This window comes from Canis lupus, chromosome 1 (genome assembly GCF_003254725.2).
Source record: "Canis lupus dingo isolate Sandy chromosome 1, ASM325472v2, whole genome shotgun sequence".
NCBI classification, from domain to species: Eukaryota; Metazoa; Chordata; class Mammalia; order Carnivora; family Canidae; genus Canis; species Canis lupus.
In genome coordinates, this window is record NC_064243.1 from 10182648 (window position 1) to 10203203 (window position 20556).

Below are 20556 nucleotides of genomic sequence, written 5' to 3' on the forward strand. Positions count from 1 at the left end.
GAGGCCTATATTCCACATGATGACCATTATCTTGCTGACTTGGCCCCCCTGCATTATCCGGTAAGACCGTGTGGAGCAATGGTTAGTGTTTGGCTTGTTTGAAGGATCACACAATCTCTGCTCAGTAAGTGTCTCTGTTACCACTGGCCTGAGTGCATCAACATCACCTTCAATATTATGATCACTATGTACTAACTCTGGATAGGACTATGGCTGGGGACTTCTGCTATAAATATTATAACATCTTTCTCCCTCCTCACTCCTTTCTCTGTAGGGCTCTAATCTTTGCTACTCAACATTCTAGCTACTAATCACAAGTGGTATTGAATGTCCGAAATGTGGACAGTGCCCTTAAGGGACCAAATTTTTAACTTCATTTAATTTTAGCGGATTTTAATTTAAGTAACCACACGCAGTGACAGACTGCTGTGGACAACACAGCTCTCGAACTTCACTCACAGGGACCTTTTTTTTCCTCCATCAAACAGCTCTCTGGATCTGAAACAAATTTACGTTCTATTGTAAGTGGCTGGCAATATTTTTAAAAGGTTAGCTCTCTAAGGGTAATTTGCCAGTTTTGCATGATCAAAATGGCATTTAAAAATATGAATCCCTTGCATCCCCTTCCCCACCCATCATTCTGAGGTAGGATTTCATACTGTGTATTTTTAAATAAGCTCTTCTAGGTGATTTTTATAACAAGGCAGATTTAATAAATCCTACCAAAGAAATAATTTTCCAAGGGGGATAAGGAAGAGGAGTCAGCTTGCATTATTCAAGCTGTGGACATTTTTGAACAACATATGCCGACCTCCCACCCTACCTCCTGCCATCCCACCCACCTCAACCTCTATCGCCTCTACTACCCACCTTCAAATCCACTGCTTTCTCTATGCCTCTCAGGGGAAGCATGACCCTCTGATATGTCATTTTACAGTAGATACTTTTTAGATATGAGCCTGCTCTGTTCTCTGATGATGATTGATACCCCAAACCCACAAATGTCGGCCCCTGTAGCAATGTTTGGACTACTTAACCCTGAACTTCTTTCCATCACTGTGTGAGTCATGATGTAACTCTGACCATGCTGTGCAATCATTTTTTCTTTCCTGAGACTTTGATTGGGAGTTCAAAAAGGATAATTTATTCCTGTCTGATGGTAGAATCGAGGCAATATAAGCTTGTGCTGAGGGATAGCCATATTAAGTCCTATCCCCATGACAGATCTGGTAAAGCTGATCCTCCAAAATTGAAGGATGAAGCAAAGGCTCAAAAGCAGAAAGAGAAGTCTCCTGGCCTTGGATGTGTGGAGAGAGGAACCTGACTTCATAGTGGCTTTCCAGTGAGGATGTCTACTGTGGGGAATGGCAGCTGGATCTGACCAGGTGACAGCTAAGAGGGAAGGTTACTGGCTAATATTATACAAGAACAGCTCACCACTAAACTGTTTTCTCAGGAATCTGTAGAGAATTGCAAGTTGGCCACTCACAGATCCAGGACAAACTTCTCTGCTACCTTGCATTTCATCAGTTTGCCCCCAAAACATACAAAACAAGTTCTACCCTTCCCACATTGTCTTAATTTTTCTCTCTTCCCCATCTTATACATTCTATTTACCTCATCGTCTCACGTGTGAATAAACAGTTAGCATGCAAAATAGTCAAGCCAGCCGCAGAAGAAGCTACTTACGTGTCTCTGGGCTATTACACAACACCAACTCTTACTCCAGGTGGGCACTGAGCTCCTGTTAGCCTGGGGATGTGGCAGTCCCATATTCAAATAAACCCTCAGAGACATTCCCCAGGTGTGTGGGCAAGAAAAAGATGAGAATGCATGCCTTAGAACAGTGACTCTCAAAATTCGGTGTCCACCTCAGCAGCAATTGAAAAGTACAGATTACAGGGCCATACACCCAGAGATTCTTAATCCATAGAGCTAGGACAGATTTGAAAAACTGGAATTTTAAACAGCACCCTGGGGGTGCCTGGGTGGCTCAGTGGTTGAGCGTCTGCCTTTGGCTCAGGTCATGATCCAAGGGTCCTGGGATTGAGTCCTGCATCAGGTTCCCCACAGGGAGTCTGCTTCTCCCTCTGCCTATGTCTCTGCTTCTCTCTCTCTCTGTCTCTCACGAATAAATAAATAAAATCCTTAAAAAAAGATAAACAACACCCTGGTCTTTCTGATCTACAGGGGTTTAAGAATTTTAATTTGAAAGCATTGTCCTAGAGGAAACATTTCAGATAATAATAAAGGTGCTTGGGGTGTGCATGTATGCATGTGTATGTGTCTGTGTGGTGCGAAGGGATGTGGTTTTTTAACATCAGAGGGGGGTTTCTCACAACCCTAAAGCCATATTTCCCTCTTATTGTATTGTAGTAATTGACTTACTGCCACTTGTGTCTGGAAGTCCAGCCCAGGCTCTTATTTGAGGGTGGGGGGAAAGCTGGGCTTAGGGATGTCTTGGGTCAAGCAAAGAGAAACAGATCCAGTACCTGGTAAACAGAAAGCCATGTGTGAACTAAGTGGGTAACGGCTGGCTCCGGAACTAACTGCCAAGTGGTGACAGAAAGTCCAGGGGATACTTTAAGTCTCTGTTTGAACAACTACCAATAATATGCACATGCTTTTTAGAGTCCGTGAACCAGGATGAGGTTTCTCACACTCAGTAGTATGAACATTCTGGGTTGGATAATGCTTTATTTGGGGTGAGGGACAGGGTTATTCTGTGCACTGTAGGATGTCTAAAGCATCCCTGGCCGGTCTACCCACTGGATGCCAGCAGTCCTTCATCCCCCAGGGGATCAAAAATTTCTCTGGATGTCCATTGTCAAATTTGCCCCAGGTTGAGAACCACCAGTATGAGACAGGGGGCAGGGAGAGGGGAATAGCCCCATTCAGGGCTCCCCTTGAAACGTTCACCTTGCCTAAAATTTTCTTTCACAGTAAAAGCAAAACCATATGTATGCAGATGTGGTAGTAAGGAAGCCTCCCATTTATGAACACAGGGTTTTAGTGGGCTTATGGGGAAGCTTCTTTCCTCAGAATTTGTCTGCGGTATTTTTAAATTTGTATAAATCCAGTTACAGCCATACAGACTCTTGTACAGCCAGATAAACAAACTCAGGGCAGACACAGCCACATCTTCATTAGCAACTCTGCAGGCAAATTCCCTGTCATTTTGAGATGTTTTGTATTCAAAGCAATTGCAGAAAGAGTATTTCTAGATCCTACTGCCTGCCTTAAATCTGTGCTTTTGTCTTTATTATTGGTGTGGCCTATTACTGCTGGCCAATAGTGCAATAAAATTTGCAGCTTAAGTTTGGTGTCGGTTTCTGTACAATCACAGCTGCTATCTCTCCAAACTCCGGGGAAAACACTAGTCCTAACAGTACTCATGGATCAATATAATATACATCCGGCCTTGGTGTTCAAGAAATCTGCATCTGAGCTCTCAGAGCCAAAACCATCTCCAGGAAGGGCTATGCTAGAGAAGAATAACTAAGTCATCCCCAGATGTGGATTGGGGTTCTGTGTGTGGTCAGTTTCTGAAAGCACAGCAATTGCTTCTCACATATCTTTGCCCCAATTACTAAGAGTCCACCACAATAATAAATCATGGACAAATAAGATTTCAGTAGAGGGGTTTTAGGTAGCACCTTGGCTTGTTTTGCTGCTTGTGTTTTATCTTTCTATAAGGCCAAGTAGTATTTACCTTATGTTCTAAGGCTCAGAACTTGGAATTTACCTACCTATAAGCATAAAATTCTTGCAGAAATTCTCCTTAAAATGTTGGCCAACTTCCCAGTCTTAGTTTTCATTTGAATTAAGTCACCCCCAGAAAGTTCCAACTACTGATTGTGCGGTAACAAGCTTCTCAGCACAGTTGGAGAAAGTGTTTCTGATTCTGCTCAGAACTCAGCAACCTACTTTAGACATTTATGACTTTTTCCTCTTCTGCCATAAAATGAGGGTGATAATTCATGTTCAACATTCTACACACCCTCAAGACAAAGTGCTGGGCTCTGGGTTAGGTGATGAGAATAAAAAAAAAGAAAGAAGGAAAGAAAGAAAGAAAGAAAGAAAGAAAAGAAAGAAAGAAAGAAAGAAGAAAGAAAGAAAGAAAGAAAGAAAGAAAGAAAGAAAGAAAGAAAGAAAGAAAGAAAGAAAAGAAAAGAAAAGGAAAGGAAAGGAAGGAAAGGAAGGAAAGAAGAAAGACAGGCAGGCAGCTCCTACCTTTGGGAATCTAGTCCAGAAAGCATCATCTCCTTTCTAAGTAGGGTGGCTGGGGATAGGGCTGGAAGATATTCAAATAAAGAAAACAAATTTTCATAAATTCTTTGAAATCACAAGCAAAAGCTCATGTAGATTTAAGAACATTTTATATAGTGGGAAATTCCCGGAGTGATAGACTGTACTATTCTCCACTTATATTAAAATAAGATACTGCTCCAGGATTCTGAATTTAGCAGCTGTTGGCATATGTGTCTCTTGCCACACTCATAAAGATTTTTAATGTGCAATAAAGTAACATATAGCTCATCCCTTCTATGGTTGGATGCATTATTTATAATTAACTAACTTTGTACCATCTTCATGTGTGGAAGAAGCAATAATAGGAGCTATCCATTTTTAGTTCACAGGAAACAAGACTCTATTTATTTTTCATAGTGCAATTTACCTACCACCCTTTCTGCCAATGATCTGAATTGTTTAGCTATAGTTCTTATTTATTTCAACACACTCACAACTGAGAGATGATGCCTGTTCAAAGTGAATTAGCCTGAAAGCTAACCTGAAAATACTGAGAAGTTAGGTGTATCTTGCTTCAGTGCAGGTGCATGGGGTAAAATTGAAAGGCCACCATGTCTGTACCTGATTCGTTCATAGGTAAAATGAAATGATCATACTGATGAGGATAAATCTGAAAGAAACATTGGATGGGAGTTAAGATATTGGCCTGGCAGACGTTAGAGATCATTATAATTCTCCATGATTCGCTTTGCCCTAGCATCATGAAGAACTCTGGATCTAGAGAATGAAAGAACTCCCATCCACATGTTTTGTTCTGAGAAATGGTCTGCATATTTACTCACTGTATTTACTAACACTAATTCCTAGACAACTTCCAAAGCTCTCTTTTGGAAAAAAAAAAAAAAATTACAGGAATCTCTGCATTTGGGCTCCTTTTTCCCTGAGCTCTACTCTCTCCCATTAAGGAGGCTGGAAGCCACTCTGGGTCACAGAAGGGACAGTCCAGACATTTGCAGGAAGTTCTGTCTTTGGGGTTCAGAGGACGGCCCTTGTTTCAGAATGAACCTCTGCGACCCTGCTCTATGGGAGCCCAACTGTTAAAGGTACAACTCATTTCAAACACAGATGCAGAACTTACAGAGGGGATTGAGAGACTGCTAATGACCTGAAGGAACTTTGACTATAGTACAGGAGTAAGCACAAAACAAAGGACCTAAGGGCTGGATATAGATACAAATCATAAAGTGCTGGAGTAATTCATTCTAACTTGAAAACCTAAGAGGTATTTTTAGAGGAATTTAAGCATCTGAGCAGAGATGAGGATGATAAAAGAACTTCAGTAGTCAGAAAAATCGCAACTGGTCACTGGGCAGAGGACCCATAGGGAAAAAAGGGAGATATCTTATATCTAAGATAAATTATTTGAAATTTTTTCTGCTAGTAATGGTCTACCATGTAGTCATGAAAAGAAATGATCTAAGCAAGGTTTTTAATGGACGAACCTGTCCATTTTAGCAAAATGGAATGGAATTGGAGGGGTATGAAGGTATCACCAATCCCCAACTGGGGATAGGCTTGTTTGTTGATGAGGCTTGATATTTTACCGGGTTGCTATGATTCCTAAGTTACTGTAATAGTGGAGATCAGACCTTGGGTTGGCTCACGCTGAAGCGCAATCTCAGATATCTGTGAGAAATTCCATATGTCGAATACAACAGGATTCACAACTGCTCTAGCGTTTCTGAACCGTGGAGTTGCATGCAGGTGTCATAGTAACCGAGACACACTGTCTCCTGCTTGTGGGTCTTTACCGAATTCCCGTTTTCATTTCTTTAACGAGGAAGAGATCCCTTCCCCTTGTTTGTCCCACACCGCCTCATCTTACACTGCCGGATAAATTATTTCAATCAATAAAACTGATTAGCCTTTTTGTTTTCCTCTGATCTTTAGCATCTGTGCTCCTGAAGTCATTCTCCTATTAATCTGGTATATTGACTTTGCCTTCCTAAATGACAGCGACCTCAGCCAAGCTGCCTCTCATCCCTTCTTCCTCGTCCACTGCTCCTCCTCACCTGACATCCTACAGCATTATCCCGCCTGTCGCCGCTTCTATCATTTGTAATCATGCCCGGGGACTCCTGTCTCTCTCCCACCCCCAGCCCGCCAGTCCTCTCCCCCGGTAACCAAAGGGAAGGAGGACCATCAGTAGGGGACAGTCAGTAGGGCGAGGTCTTCAGACCACTGCACTTCTACATTTCCCCGCCTCGAGGTCCGATCCCCACCGCAGCCCGGAACTCGCCGGAGACACCCACCGACTCAACTCGCTTTAGGATCCAGGGATGGGACGTTCAGCCCCGCCCCGGCCCCGCCCCCGCCCCCGCCCCCTGCCCGGCTGCCTGAGTCCCCATCTCTCTCTCTCTCTCTCTCTCTCTCCAGGAGCCCCGGCCCTAAACCCCGCCCCCGTCTCGCTCCCGCCCCGCCTCCGGCCCACGCCGCAGTCTCTCTCCCTCTCCCGGGTCCTGAGGCCCCGCCCCTGGCCCCGCCCCTGGCCCCGCCCCCCCGCCCCGCCCATCGCTCGCTTTCCCCCGCCCACATTCTCCCCGGGCCTGAGGCCCCGCCCCGGCCCCGCCCCCGGGCCGCTCCCGCCCCGCCCCCCGCCCCCGGCCCGCGCCGCAGTCTCTCTCCCCGCGTCCCCCGTCCCGAGGCCCCGCCCCGGCCCCGCCCCCGGCCCGCCCATCGCTCGCGTTCCCCCGCCCACGTCCTTCCCGGGCCTGAGGCCCCGCCCCGGCCCCGCCCCGGCCCCGCCCCGGCCCGCCCCCGCCTCGCTCCCGCCCCGCCCCCGGCCCGCGTCGCCGTCTCTCGCCCTCCCCGGGCCGCGCGGCCGGAGCTGGCACCGAGGAGCGGCGGCCGCGGCGGCATCGCGGCCTGGGGACGCCCTCGCTCCGCCGGGCTCGGCGCGCGGATCTGCGTCCCGCGGCGCGGGGCTGCCCGGAGCGCCCGGCGGTCCCCGAGGGCGGGCGTGTCCGCGCGGCGCGGGGCGCGGGGCGCGGGGCGGGGGGCGCGGGGCGCGGGGCCGCAGCCCGTGGGAGCGCGGGGGGCGCGGGGCGCGGGGAGCCCTGCGGGGGCCGGCGCGGCCCGGGCTCCCGGCCGGAGCAGTTTTCTCGAACTCTCCACCTCGTCCTCAGCGGGGCCGGCGCTGCCGGGAGACCCCGTCCACAGCGGCGCAAGGTAAGCGGACCTGGACCGGGCGGCTGAGGGGTCGTGGTGCCCGGAGCGCGGCCGGAGGGCGGGGGCGGGGGGCGGAGGATGGGGCGGCACGACCGTAGGAGGCGAACGGGGAGGGAGAAAAAATGCAACAGGCGGGGCGGTGCAGGAAACTCCGGCGTTCGTGTTTCCTGCGGAGGAGACTTGTCCTGGACTGAAACTTGGTGAGGTTCTGCGGAGCCGCGGCCGGGCAGAGGCGACGCTGCGCCGTAGCCGGGGTCTCAGCTCCCCCTGGCGGCGTCGGGCCGGGATGGACGGCGGGGCCACAGGTGAGGCCGCCGCGGGGCCCCTCGCGGAGGCACCTTGCGGCCCCGTCGGAGCTCACGGCTCGACCGGAAGCCAAGACGGCCCTTCCAGCTCCTGCCTTTTGTCCCTGAGCCCGCTGCGACCAGAACAGCCAGGGTGAGAGCGGGACTCGTCTTTCGTGTTAACTGCGCTTGAATAAAAAAAAAAAAAAAAAAAGACGCGCTGAGTGGGTAAAGCAAGCCCCAGCTAGCACAGGTGCCGCGGGGAAGTCGCCGCTAGCAGCGGCTGGTCGTCCGCCACCGGCCCCGTTATCCTCGCTGTGCATCTGCCAGAACCCCGCGAGCTGACTTGGACTGTATTGGGTAAGGGTTGTGCTCGCGTCCACTCCCAGGGTATCTGTAGCCTCAGAGAATTTCTTTTTTTCTTTCTTTTTTTTTTTTTTTTTTTTCCTCCAGAAAGGAGTGTCATGCGAAAGGAACAGAAAAGAGCCGTCAGCCTTGGTGAAAGGGGAAGTTTTCTTTCCCGGTTGGTGCTTGGTTACTTCGTGATTGGAAAAGAAGCCAACCTAGGTGGCTGAAGAGATCAGATTTTCGTAGTTGAACAGATGAAGCTGACAAAGGACGACGTGAAGATACTTTTCTCTGGGTCATCGTGGGGGATGATGATGAGTAAGTAAGCCTGAACAAGACAGATTTGCAATGAGGGCAGAGATTTTGAGTTTTTGAAATCAAGTAGGACTTTGAAACACTTGTGGAGGATGCTCTTTTCCCAAAAATGGAAGAAGAAAAAATTTTCAAAGCACAAGTGTGAAAAGTGGAAAGGGGAGAACGACCAAGTCAACTTCAAGAATTTCAGTACTTCATCAGCTCCTTTGGGCAGACGCAGGCACCAGCATCATCTGTGTGGGTGATTTTATCACCAGACATGGTTTCCTATCCTAGGAATGGTTTCTTAATTTGCATTTTTAGAGTACTTACTTTTTTTTTTTTTTTTTTTTTTAAACAATGTGTGTTTTGACTCTTCGTGTTAGATTTATGTAAAGGAAGTAAATCCCGAATTCCTAGTATATTTGACTCTACCACTGTTTGCTGTGTGATACAGAAACATTAGAGGTTTTAACGTTCCTTGAGATTTTATTGGAAGCAAAACTGTGTCAGGGACACAGATAGATGCTGTAAGTTTCTCTTTTTGGCGACCCTGCTTGCTTTGAATGAACCGAATGTCAGCTGGATTTCACAGCATGTATGATTTACAGTCTGTTTTATCAAGGCCTTAAATGTATGTCTTATCCTAGGCAGATGGGAAATACGCAGAGCACTGTGTTTGACATGTATGCCTAAGGAAGGGAACTCCCCGATGGATCATGGCGTTAATGTTTACAGGACATTTCTTATTTTTAGCTTTAGTGGTGTTTGCTTTCTCTACTTTTGAGGAATCTGTGAGCAATTACTCTGACTGGGCAGTTTTCACAGATGATATAGATCAGTTTAAGACGCAGAAAGTGCAAGATTTCAAACCCAATCACAAGCTGAAGAAAAGTATGCTTCATCCAAGTTTATATTTTGATGCTGGAGAAATCCAGGCAATGAGACAGAAGTCTCGTACAAGCCATTTGCATCTCTTTCGAGCTATCAGAAGTGCAGTAACAGTTATGCTGTCCAACCCCACATACTACCTACCTCCACCCAAGCATGCTGATTTTGCTGCCAAGTGGAATGAAATTTATGGTAACAATCTGCCTCCTTTAGCATTGTACTGTTTGTTAAGCCCAGAAGACAAAGTCGCCTTTGAGTTTATCTTGGAATATATGGACAGGATGGTTGGCTACAAAGACTGGCTAGTTGAGAATGCACCAGGGGATGAGGTTCCAGTTGGCCATTCCTTAACAGGCTTTGCCACTGCCTTTGACTTTTTATATAACTTACTAGATGATCATCGAAGACAAAAATACCTGGAAAAAATATGGGCTGTTACTGAGGAGATGTATGAGTATTCCAAGGTCCGTTCATGGGGCAAACAACTTCTCCATAATCACCAGGCGACTAACATGGTAGCATTACTCACCGGGGCTTTGGTGACTGGGGTAGATAAAGGATCCAAAGCAAATATATGGAAACAGGTTGTAGTAGATGTGATGGAAAAGACCATGTTTCTGTTGAATCACATTGTTGATGGTTCTCTGGATGAAGGCGTGGCCTATGGAAGCTACACAGCTAAATCGGTCACACAGTATGTTTTTCTAGCCCAGCGCCATTTTAATATCAACAACTTGGATAATAACTGGTTAAAAATGCACTTTTGGTTCTATTATGCCACCCTTTTACCAGGCTTCCAAAGAACCGTGGGTATAGCAGATTCCAATTATAATTGGTTTTATGGTCCAGAGAGCCAGTTGGTGTTTTTGGATAAGTTTATCTTAAAGAATGGAGCTGGGAATTGGTTAGCTCAGCAAATTAGAAGGCACCGACCTAAGGATGGACCGATGGTCCCCTCCACTGCCCAGAGGTGGAGTACTCTTCACACTGAATTCATCTGGTATGATCCCCAGCTCACCCCACAGCCTCCTGCTGAATATGGTACTGCAAAAATGCACATATTCCCTAACTGGGGTGTTGTCACTTATGGAGCTGGGTTGCCAAATACACAGACCAATACATTTGTGTCTTTTAAATCTGGGAAGCTAGGGGGGCGAGCTGTGTATGACATAGTTCACTTTCAGCCATACTCCTGGATTGATGGGTGGAGAAGCTTTAACCCAGGACATGAACATCCAGATCAGAACTCATTTACTTTTGCCCCCAATGGGCAAGTATTTGTTTCTGAAGCTCTCTATGGACCCAAGCTGAGCCACCTTAACAATGTACTGGTGTTTGCTCCATCACCCACAAGCCAGTGTAATAAGCCCTGGGAAGGTCAACTGGGAGAATGTGCACAGTGGCTCAAGTGGACCGGTGAGGAGGCTGGTGATGCAGCAGGGGAAGTCATTACTGCCTCTCAACACGGAGAAATGATATTTGTGAGTGGGGAAGCTGTGTCTGCTTACTCTTCAGCAATGAAGCTGAAAAGTGTGTATCGTGCTTTGCTTCTCTTAAATTCTCAAACGTTGCTGGTTGTTGATCACGTTGAGAGGCAAGACAATTCCCCAATAAAATCTGTCAGTGCCTTCTTTCATAATCTGGACATCGATTTTAAGTACATCCCATATAGGTTTATGAACAGGTACAATGGCGCCATGATGGATGTGTGGGATGCACACTACAGAATGTTCTGGTTTGACCATCGTGGCAATAGTCCCATTGCTAGTATACAAGAGGCAGAGCAAGCTGCTGAATTTAAGAAACGGTGGACTCAATTTGTTAATGTTACATTTCAGATGGAATCCACGATCACGAGAATTGCATATGTCTTTTATGGGCCATATGTCAATGTTTCCAGCTGCAGATTTATCGATAATTCCAATTCTGGACTTCAGATTTCTCTCAATGTCAATAATACTGAACATGTTGTTTCCATCGTAACTGACTACCATAACCTGAAGACAAGGTTCAATTACCTGGGTTTTGGCGGCTTTGCCAATGTGGCTGACCAGGGCCAGATAACCCGATTTGGTTTGGGCACTCAAGCAATAGCAAAGCCCATAAGACATGATAGGGTTATTTTCCCCTTTGGATTTAAATTTAATATAGCAGTCGGATTGATTTTGTGCATTAGCTTGGTGATTTTAACCTTTCAGTGGCGGTTTTACCTTTCTTTTAGAAAGCTAATGCGGTGGATCCTAATCCTTGTTATTGCCTTGTGGTTTATTGAGCTGCTGGATGTGTGGAGCACTTGCACTCAGCCCATCTGTGCAAAATGGGCAAGGACGGAGGCCGAGGCAAGCCTGAAGTCTTTGTCTTCCGAAGGGCACCACGTCGATCTTCCCAACGTCGTCATTACCTCACTTCCTGGTTCGGGGGCTGAAATTCTCAAACAACTTTTTTTCAACAGTAGTGATTTTCTCTACATCAGAGTTCCTACAACCTACATCGATATTCCTGAAACTGAATTTGAAATTGACTCATTTGTAGACGCCTGTGAATGGAAGGCATCTGATATCCACGGTGTGCATTTCCGTTTGCTCCGAGGCTGGTTGCAGTCCTTAGTTCAAGACACGAAACTACATTTGCAAAACATCCATCTGCATGAACCCAGTAGGGGTAAACTGGCCCAATATTTTACAGCGAATAAGGACAAGAAAAGAAAATTGAAAAGGAGAGAGTCTTTGCCAGAACAAAGAAGTAGAATGAAAGGCACCTTTGATAGAGATGCTGAATATATTAGGGCTTTGAGGAGACACCTGGTCTATTACCCAACCGCACGTCCTGTGCTCAGCTTAAGCAGCGGGAGCTGGACCTTAAAGCTTCATTTTTTTCAGGAAGTTTTAGGAGCTTCTATGAGGGCATTGTACATAGTAAGGGACCCTCGGGCATGGATTTATTCAATGCTGTACAGTAGTAAACCAAGTCTCTACTCTTTGAAAAATGTACCAGAGCACTTAGCTAAATTGTTTAAAATAGAGGGAGGTAAAGGCAAATGTAACTTAAATTCAGGCTATGCTTTCGAATATGAATCGTTGAGGAAAGAATTATCAAAATCCAAGTCAAACGCAGTCTCCCTGTTGTCTCATTTGTGGCTGGCAAACACAGCAGCAGCCCTGAGAATAAATACAGATTTGCTGCCTACCAGCTACCAGCTGATCAAGTTTGAAGATATTGTACATTTTCCTCAGAAAACCACTGAAAGGATTTTTGCCTTTCTTGGAATACCTTTGTCTCCTGCTAGTTTAAACCAAATATTGTTTGCCACCTCCACAAACCTTTTCTATCTTCCCTACGAAGGGGAGATATCACCAACTAATACTAATGTTTGGAAACAAAACCTGCCTAGAGATGAAATTAAATTGATTGAGAACATCTGCTGGACACTGATGGAGCGTCTAGGATATCCAAAGTTTATGGACTAAATGCTGCAGGTCAGCAGAGATTTGCACTAATACTTTGCAACCCGGTTTGTGGATGTGAATTAACGAGAGTTTGTTTATTCTTGTACTATGTGTGTGTGTGTGTGTGCGTGTGCGCGTGTGTTCAGTTTGTTACTTGCACAGAGATTATTTTAAAAATAGGCACCATATTCGGTCTAGCAGGATTTATTTTTACATCACCGCTATCCCTGCCTTTGTTTCTGAATTTTTTTTTTTTTTTTCCTGCCGAAATGTTCCTACTACAGAGGCATAGATGAAGTTACGTGATGGTGGTCGGGGGAGGTAGGAAGATTTTACAGGTTTTCGTCTAGCCGTCTGCCTCGTCTGTAACTGTGCTGATCTATCTTGGAACCTCAAACACTGCTAAAGGCCTTTCAATTGCTGCTTTGCCCAAGCATCTCTTCCTTTCAAGATGGACTACAAAAGTTCCTTATCTTTTTTAAAGGATCTTCTAACACATTTATCTTGCACCAAAAAAAAAAAAAAAAAAAATTGTATTTTTTTTTTTTAACTGTATATAATGTTCAGTGTTATCACTGGGGAAATGGTGAAAGCTCCTATCAGAACTATAGGATTCCTTCTGGAAAAAATACAGATGGAAACACAGAATGAACATTTTTTTTTTTGAGGTCAGCAGTAGTGATCTCAAAAGCCTCCTTAAAGTTTTTTACTTAGAAGTAATAAAGAGTCAGTCTTTGAACAATCTGGGTGCCAAGGGCTGGTAGAGTATTTTAGACTTGCCTGTCTGTTTAAAACTCTCTTTTCTCTTTCTTGCCTCCTTGAAGCTACAGCTGTTCCCATCACACCACTTGCACCGCACCATGTCCTTTCTGTCACTGTCATGCAGAACAGTCCGTTGTTACTAATTGTTGAAGTCCCGACATTGGTGGGGATTTTTTTCCCTGATGATTAATTTTGCATTAAAGCCTGACACTTAGAATCAAATTTCTTTTTGTGGAATTATCACTGCATGACTCAGAGAAAGCAATGCCACTGCTGCCAGTGTTTTTTTAGACTGGAAACAGAGTTGGAAAACTGCCTGACTTATCCTGCATCCCTTTGAATGAGTTTACAGACTGCCAGTGTCTGCAAAAGTTGAAGGCAAATGGGAGATGATGTCAGAGGCATCTGTTTCCTTTACCATCTGCATCTTATTATAAATGTAGTCGTCATAAAATGTGGTTCATTTTATTTTGGTAAGCTCTGAAATCAAAATGCCGTGCCATTATAAGCCAGTGCAGTAATTACAATGCATTGGATAAATACCATTACGCAGTGTCGAGACCTGATGAAAATCTCTGTACAGATTGCAGTCTTCCTGACGTTTCAGACTAGTTTCCTCAAGCTCTCGAACACTTGGGAGTCTGTCATTCTGACCTAGATAAAAGTGGTTCTTTCTCAGTAGTTTGTTATGTCAAAATGTGCCTCCAGAGTGATAAAGCTGTGGATATGTTACATTCCAGCTAAACCTAACGTGGCTGTCATTTCTCTTCCACTATAGCATGAATGCAGATCGCTCATGTTCCCCTACATCTCCTTCCTTCCCACTGCTCTCCCTTTCTCTTCACAATGTCAAAATTAATGCAATCGTATTGTATTAATATAGGTTGAGAGGGCAGCTGAAGACCCGAATCTACAGTTATTCTCAAGGAAGGTTATTCTACCTATCTCAGGGTTATCAACAACCATGTAAAAATTGCTCCATGGATGGGAACACTGTTTCCATTATTGGTCATAGTGTCGGTGTTTGCTTTCAATTCCCAGGATGTGTGATCTCAAATCAGATCAAATAAGAAGGCTTTGGGTTGGCAGTAATAGCAGATCTGCTCAAGGTAAGAATTACAAATGTGTGCAGAATCTGTACCACTGCCTTTTAACTTTGCAGAAACACCCCCACGGGGAAGGAGGGAACCAGGTTGAGTATGGGGAGGAATCCGAGGAGAGGTGGGGAAAACAATAAAGAATAGCTGTGTGAATGATGCGGGGGCATGTTATTGATAGCTAAAGAAAGGGACAGATTTACCAAAATGTTCTTCACTGTGTGTCCTTTCACCCCCACACAGCAATGCTAAGGTGAGTCTCCCTGGCACTGTCCTTGCCCACCTGCACCCCAAGGGAAAGTTTGCTGGAAGAGACCTCTATTTACAGATTTCCCACATGAGGAATGTGATGGGTGAGGGATGACCCAGCCATTGGATCTGCACGCAAATGTTCATGCTTGGGACCCCTTGCCTTATACTAATGCCTGAGTTGACTGGCACCCAGAATATCCAGGTCCTGCATCCTTAGGGTGTTAGATCCAGAAAAATTCAAAAAGTCTCCACACTTAATTTTATTCTTACCATCTTGAAAATAATTAAAGGGATGATTGTCACTATGTGACACTTCTGTTTTTTAATTTTTTTTTTTTTTTTTTTTATGATAGTCACACACACACACACAGAGAGGCAGAGACATAGGCAGAGGGAGAAGCAGGCTCCATGTACTGGGAGCCCGACGTGGGATTCGATCCTGGGTCTCCAGGATCGCGCCCTGGGCCTTTAGCAGGTGCTAAACCGCTGCGCCACCCAGGGATCCCACTATGTGACACTTTTAAAGGAAACACCTGTCCTCTGTGTAATTAACCCCTTTCTATATTAATGTCCTCAGACTTAGAACTAATTGGGATAAAAACTGTTATTAAAATAATAGAATTTAAGTCTTGAAATTAAAAAAAAAAAGACTTTACTCATGAGTAACAAATGCAGTGGTAATAATATATATGGTTCTCAAAAGTTAGAAATAATGCAAATGACTCACTTCGGATGAAAGAATAAGACCATATCCAGAACTGAGTTTACTGTAATGAATTCTGGAGAGAATAGGAAGTAGGAGACTCTTCAGGAAAAGCAAGATGAATTGATGAGTATGCCTAAATTTAATTGATAGAAACCTAAAGTGGCACAAGTTTTAAGCAAATAACAAGAATATGTACATATTAGGTAAGTACCTGTTAATAAAGGTTTTAAATTAAAAAAAAAAAACCCACATACATATTAGATCTAGACCCGAAATATTAAACCTTTGGTTGGCTGTCTTTTTAAACCAACGGAGAGTTAGTAAATATCTGGCAAGAATGGGGTGTTAAAACTCCCAGGCATGGCAGAGGACTTCCAAGAAACCTTCAGCAAATGTATTCAAAGAAGAAGCTGCCCTCCACCCACACTAGTGCATCTTAAACATTTTCCTTTTGTGGAAGTGTTGCATACTTTGATTAACATTGTTTATCAGCACTTTCCGGTGCATCATCAAAGATCCTAGCCATTCTTGATATGTAAAGTATATCCAATTATGTGTGAGTAGACATTAGCAATGGTTTTAAAATCACTACATTTGATTGGCTTGATTAACTGATGATAATTAGAAAAATATTCGCTGATTAATTTAGGAAAAAAAATGTAAGTAGAAGGCAATATGTAATACCATTTCCAGAGGTAAGGATGCCTAATATAGAAGATATCAAGGAATTTAACATGTGGACTATTTACTGCTTATTTAAATGTGGCTAAAGTGTGCCTAATATATATAAAATATCTGCTAAGGCAGTTTTTTCCATTACTTGATCAGTGTCATTCCCTTCATGTTGGCAGAAAAATTCAAATAATATCCTAAGAACTAAATGAATTTTTGCACAAAGGATGATAGGAACGCCAAGCAATAGATTCTAACATTCTCTAACTTGTAGATGCTTGAGCTATAATTTACATGAGCTTTTGTTACATTTATTTCAAGTAACGTGTACATATTTAATTAATTCTGTTTCCAAAGATAGGTTCAGCTAAGGCTTCCAAACGATAGAGGGTTTCATTTTTTGTGTTTGTTTTGTTTTTCACACTTACCCAATTATTCAGTGAAGAAAAGATAGACTGAGATCATAAACTAGCGTATTGGAACTATGTGTATAACAAGACTCCACTACGAGTAAATGAAAAGCTAAAGGCAACTTGGCTATGGTCGGGATAATTTTCTAATAACTCTCTTTAGATCTTTGGGTGACTGCGAGGATTTTATGTGGAGCTGAGAAGGCAGGGACTTGAAACGGGGCACATTGAATATTGAAATTCAGCCTCAGAATTTCAGCCACAAAACTTGTACCTTTCAGTGATGGTACTTAATCCCAGCTCTATCTCTGACTTTGACTCATTGCATTCTTTATACATCACCCCAGTTACTAAATGGCAAGAGCATCCCTGTACTATGCACCTGTGCTCTACATTTGTCCCTGCTGCTATTGGTAAGATCTTCATGCTGCATATGTTACTCATGAAAAAGATTACCTGAGACATTTTGAGTTTGGTGCACAGGACTGGCATGGAACTTTTTATTTTTTATTTTATTTTTTTAAAGAAGGGTCTTTAGCGAATGAATCTCTGATGTGCTCCTCATTGAGCCATAGGATTTTAGGTCTCCTAAAATCCTCACAACAACTTTACATGGTACTTCTTTTACAAATAAATTTGAAACCCTTATTATCTCTATAGGAAATATGTTTTTTTTGCAAGGGAATTTTTTTTAAATTTTTATTTATTTATTTATGATAGTCACAGAGAGAGAGAGAGAGGCAGAGACACAGGCACAGGCAGAAGAAGCAGGCCCCATGCACCGGGAGCCCGACGTGGGATTCGACCCCGGGTCTCCAGGATCGCGCCCTGGGCCAAAGGCAGGCGCTAAACTGCTGCGCCACCCAGGGATCCCAGGGGAATTTTTAGTGGATATACAGTTTATCAGTTCATTTATTCACTATACCTTTTGGGTATCTTCTGGATCCTTTTTTTTTTTTTTTTTTTAATCTTCTGGATCCTGACCAGTGTGAGGGAAGAACAGAAAAATCAGTTGACTATGTCCCTGCTGTGTGAGGAATTGGCAGTCTTTACAGACTTCAAAGCTAATAGGAATTCACCAAGAAGTCGACAAGGGGGAACATGCCAGGTAGTGATGACCACCAGAGGAAAGACACTAAACAGTTGTTTTTCAGTAGATCTGGTTTCTTTATTTCTGAAACGGTGGTTGTGAGGAAAGGAGTCATTTACTGAGAGGAAGTTATGACTGGTAAACTTGGATGAAGATCACCACTTTTTTTTTTTTTTTTTTTTTCTAAATTAGATTTTGGCTCTGGCCGTCCTAGGACATCCCATCAATGAGTAGCTTTTCCAAAAGACCAGTGTCAATAGAACAAAACCAGCACTCGCTCTTTCCCCATTCCCACTCACTCAACCAACACAATTCACAACAAAGAAATTTGGCTGTAGGTGAGTATCAAGAGATACTCTGAAAAGAATGTGTGAATGAGGTCTGACTGGTGTGTGTGTGCAGATCATTCTAGTAATGGCAGTAAGAAGGATAACACCATGTTCTTCATCCAGAGTCCAACTGGCCAATAGCATCTTTTCCTGTTGCTCCTCTCCCAGTGCTTCCAGACCCACATTGCTAGGTACAGCTATCAATACTGGGAATGCAAAAGTGAACAAAACCTGTGGCGCTGACAGTCTAGTGGGGATTAGAAAGAAACACATTCTTATTTTGCATTTCACAATGTTTCTAGTTCAAAGGAGTCTACAGCAAATGGGAGTGCATACTTGTGGCAAATCTGTGACTAACAATCTAATATACTCAAGTGGAATTCATTTAAGGAAAAAAAAATCTGGTCTTTCCTACGTCATGTAAATAATACCAGCAGGAAGGGAGGAAAAGAGAAAGAAGGAAGGAAGGAAAGGAGGGAGCAAGGAAGGAAGGAATGAATGAACTTAGAGCACAGAAAGTAAAGTACACAGGAGAATACTCCTATAACAATTGTGTTAATTCTATGAACTATTTAAAAATCTCTTTGAAATCTTATTGTAGTTAAACCTTGAGAAAAATGATAAAGAATAATTTGAGCAAACCTTTTTCATAATACACTGCAATTACCCTTTCTGTTTTATTTCTTTAAACTATTTTTGTATTGTGCACTCTTAAGATCAAATGTAATTTTTTGAAGTATATTAGCTAACACTGATGTTGAATTTTACTTATATGTTTCAGGTTTTCAAATGTCAGAGATATGTGATGTTTTACCTTATGTCATCTTCCTCTCTCTTTGGGATATACACATTGTTCTTAATGGTTTAAGGAAGCAAACTTTCACACACATGCATCACCTGCGCTGCTCTTCATTCATATTATTTTTTCTTTTCGGAAACGGATTGAGCTCCCAGTCACTGTCACTTGCCTCACTTAGGATGTGAGCACTAGAAACTCTTCAATCCCTGCATTAAAATCTGGCACCCCTCTGTACACAATGCATAACACACTTCTTACTTATTGCATGATGCAAATCATGCTCTAAACCCTTATTGTACTACAGTGAAAGAATATTGCCCATTTTTTCTGGTATTTATTTATTATTTTAATTATGTATTCATTTATTCCTTCACTTTGCTCCAAAAGATTAATTTTATTGTAGATTGGTTTAAAGTACATGAGATTTTAAAATATGGCTATTTTAACTATATTACGCCTTTTTAATCTGATGCTTAATGTCATATTTCACAAAACTTTGAAGGGGAGATTTATTCATGTGTAAAAGAACACAATATGACCAACAAGTGATGAAATTGCTTTCGTAAGATACCTATACAAAGATAAGTGAATATAAAGAATGCAGTTAATAAAAGTCAGGTGTTTTTACTTTTCATTATCAGACATTAACCTGAGCTCTGTGGCTATTTCAATGCTAACAGTGCACAGCATGCTTACAGTGGGTTTTTGAGCACCAACAAACTTGTGGTTACTTCTCCAGATTTACTAAAATAAACTGAATTGCACACACATTCAATTTGTCTTCTACCCACCACTAATTATAAAACTATCAAAAAAATGCCATTGTGGAACACATGAGTAGAAAGGTACCTGCTTGTGCGCACACGTGCCCACTTGGCAGAGTTGCATTACCATAGGAGGCCTACGGTCTTCTCTGAATAACTAGCAGACAACTCCTGGGGGTCTTCCACAGGCTGTTTGTACCTTCCCCCCATTTCCTTGCTTAATTTGAAGGAGGCCATTTCTGTTAAAATGTTACATTTATATAACACTTTTATATATTATATGAGCTTTGAAATTAGAAAAAAAAAAAAAAACCTGAATACAACAAACCCTAGGTCAGTAAGTACTGACCAGCTGTGAGGTTTGGGGCAACTTTCCTAATTTTAAGTCTCCATTACCCCTCTGTAAAACTTCCCTAGAGTCGATGCATGGATTAAATAAAACCACATGTAAAAAATCATGGAACAGTACTTGTTTCCTCTTTGTGATCACCTACAACTCTCTGGTCTTTTATATTTTAGTTTAGTATTTAAATTATCCTCTATTTTACCATAGTATTGGACATATCAATTGAGTCAAAGGAACATAAAATCACACTTATACAATTAATGTATTAATTGAAAGCAGTGCTTTATGTTCCCATTTCAAGAAAAAAAAAATATTGCAACTTTCACTTAGTTCAGCTTCCATGTCTTTGTCCTTTCCAGAGCCACGGGTCTTTTGCTGTTTTCTTTTTTTTTTTTTTTTTCCAGAGCATATCATATACTGAGTTTCATTGAGATAGAGACCATTTTGAATTTAATTGTGATGCTATGGAAATCGTATTTCATATCACAAGTGCCATTTGTGTAACACTAAGCATAACTTTATGCCCATACCTTCATTCAACAGATACTTAATTGTGATCTTCTGTATTGTAACCATTGCATTTTTTC

The 20556-nt window shown here is 43.1% G+C and overlaps 1 protein-coding gene across 2 annotated transcripts; it reads left to right on the top strand.

Moving 5' to 3' along the window:
• Positions 1-7338: 7338 nt before the first annotated feature.
• DSEL (dermatan sulfate epimerase like) lies at positions 7339-20081 on the top strand. 2 transcript variants are annotated; one of them, XM_035702666.2, is made up of 3 exons: positions 7339-7479; positions 8217-12772; positions 13027-20081. In XM_035702666.2, exon 2 carries the CDS (start codon positions 9125-9127, stop codon positions 12761-12763), a length of 3639 nt encoding a protein of 1212 aa, XP_035558559.1. In that variant the 5' UTR covers positions 7339-7479; positions 8217-9124; the 3' UTR covers positions 12764-12772; positions 13027-20081. The 2 variants fall into 2 exon arrangements, with proteins under 2 accessions (XP_035558559.1, XP_025277845.1); XM_025422060.3 differs by having other exon boundaries at positions 8217-20081.
• Positions 20082-20556: the final 475 nt, after the last annotated feature.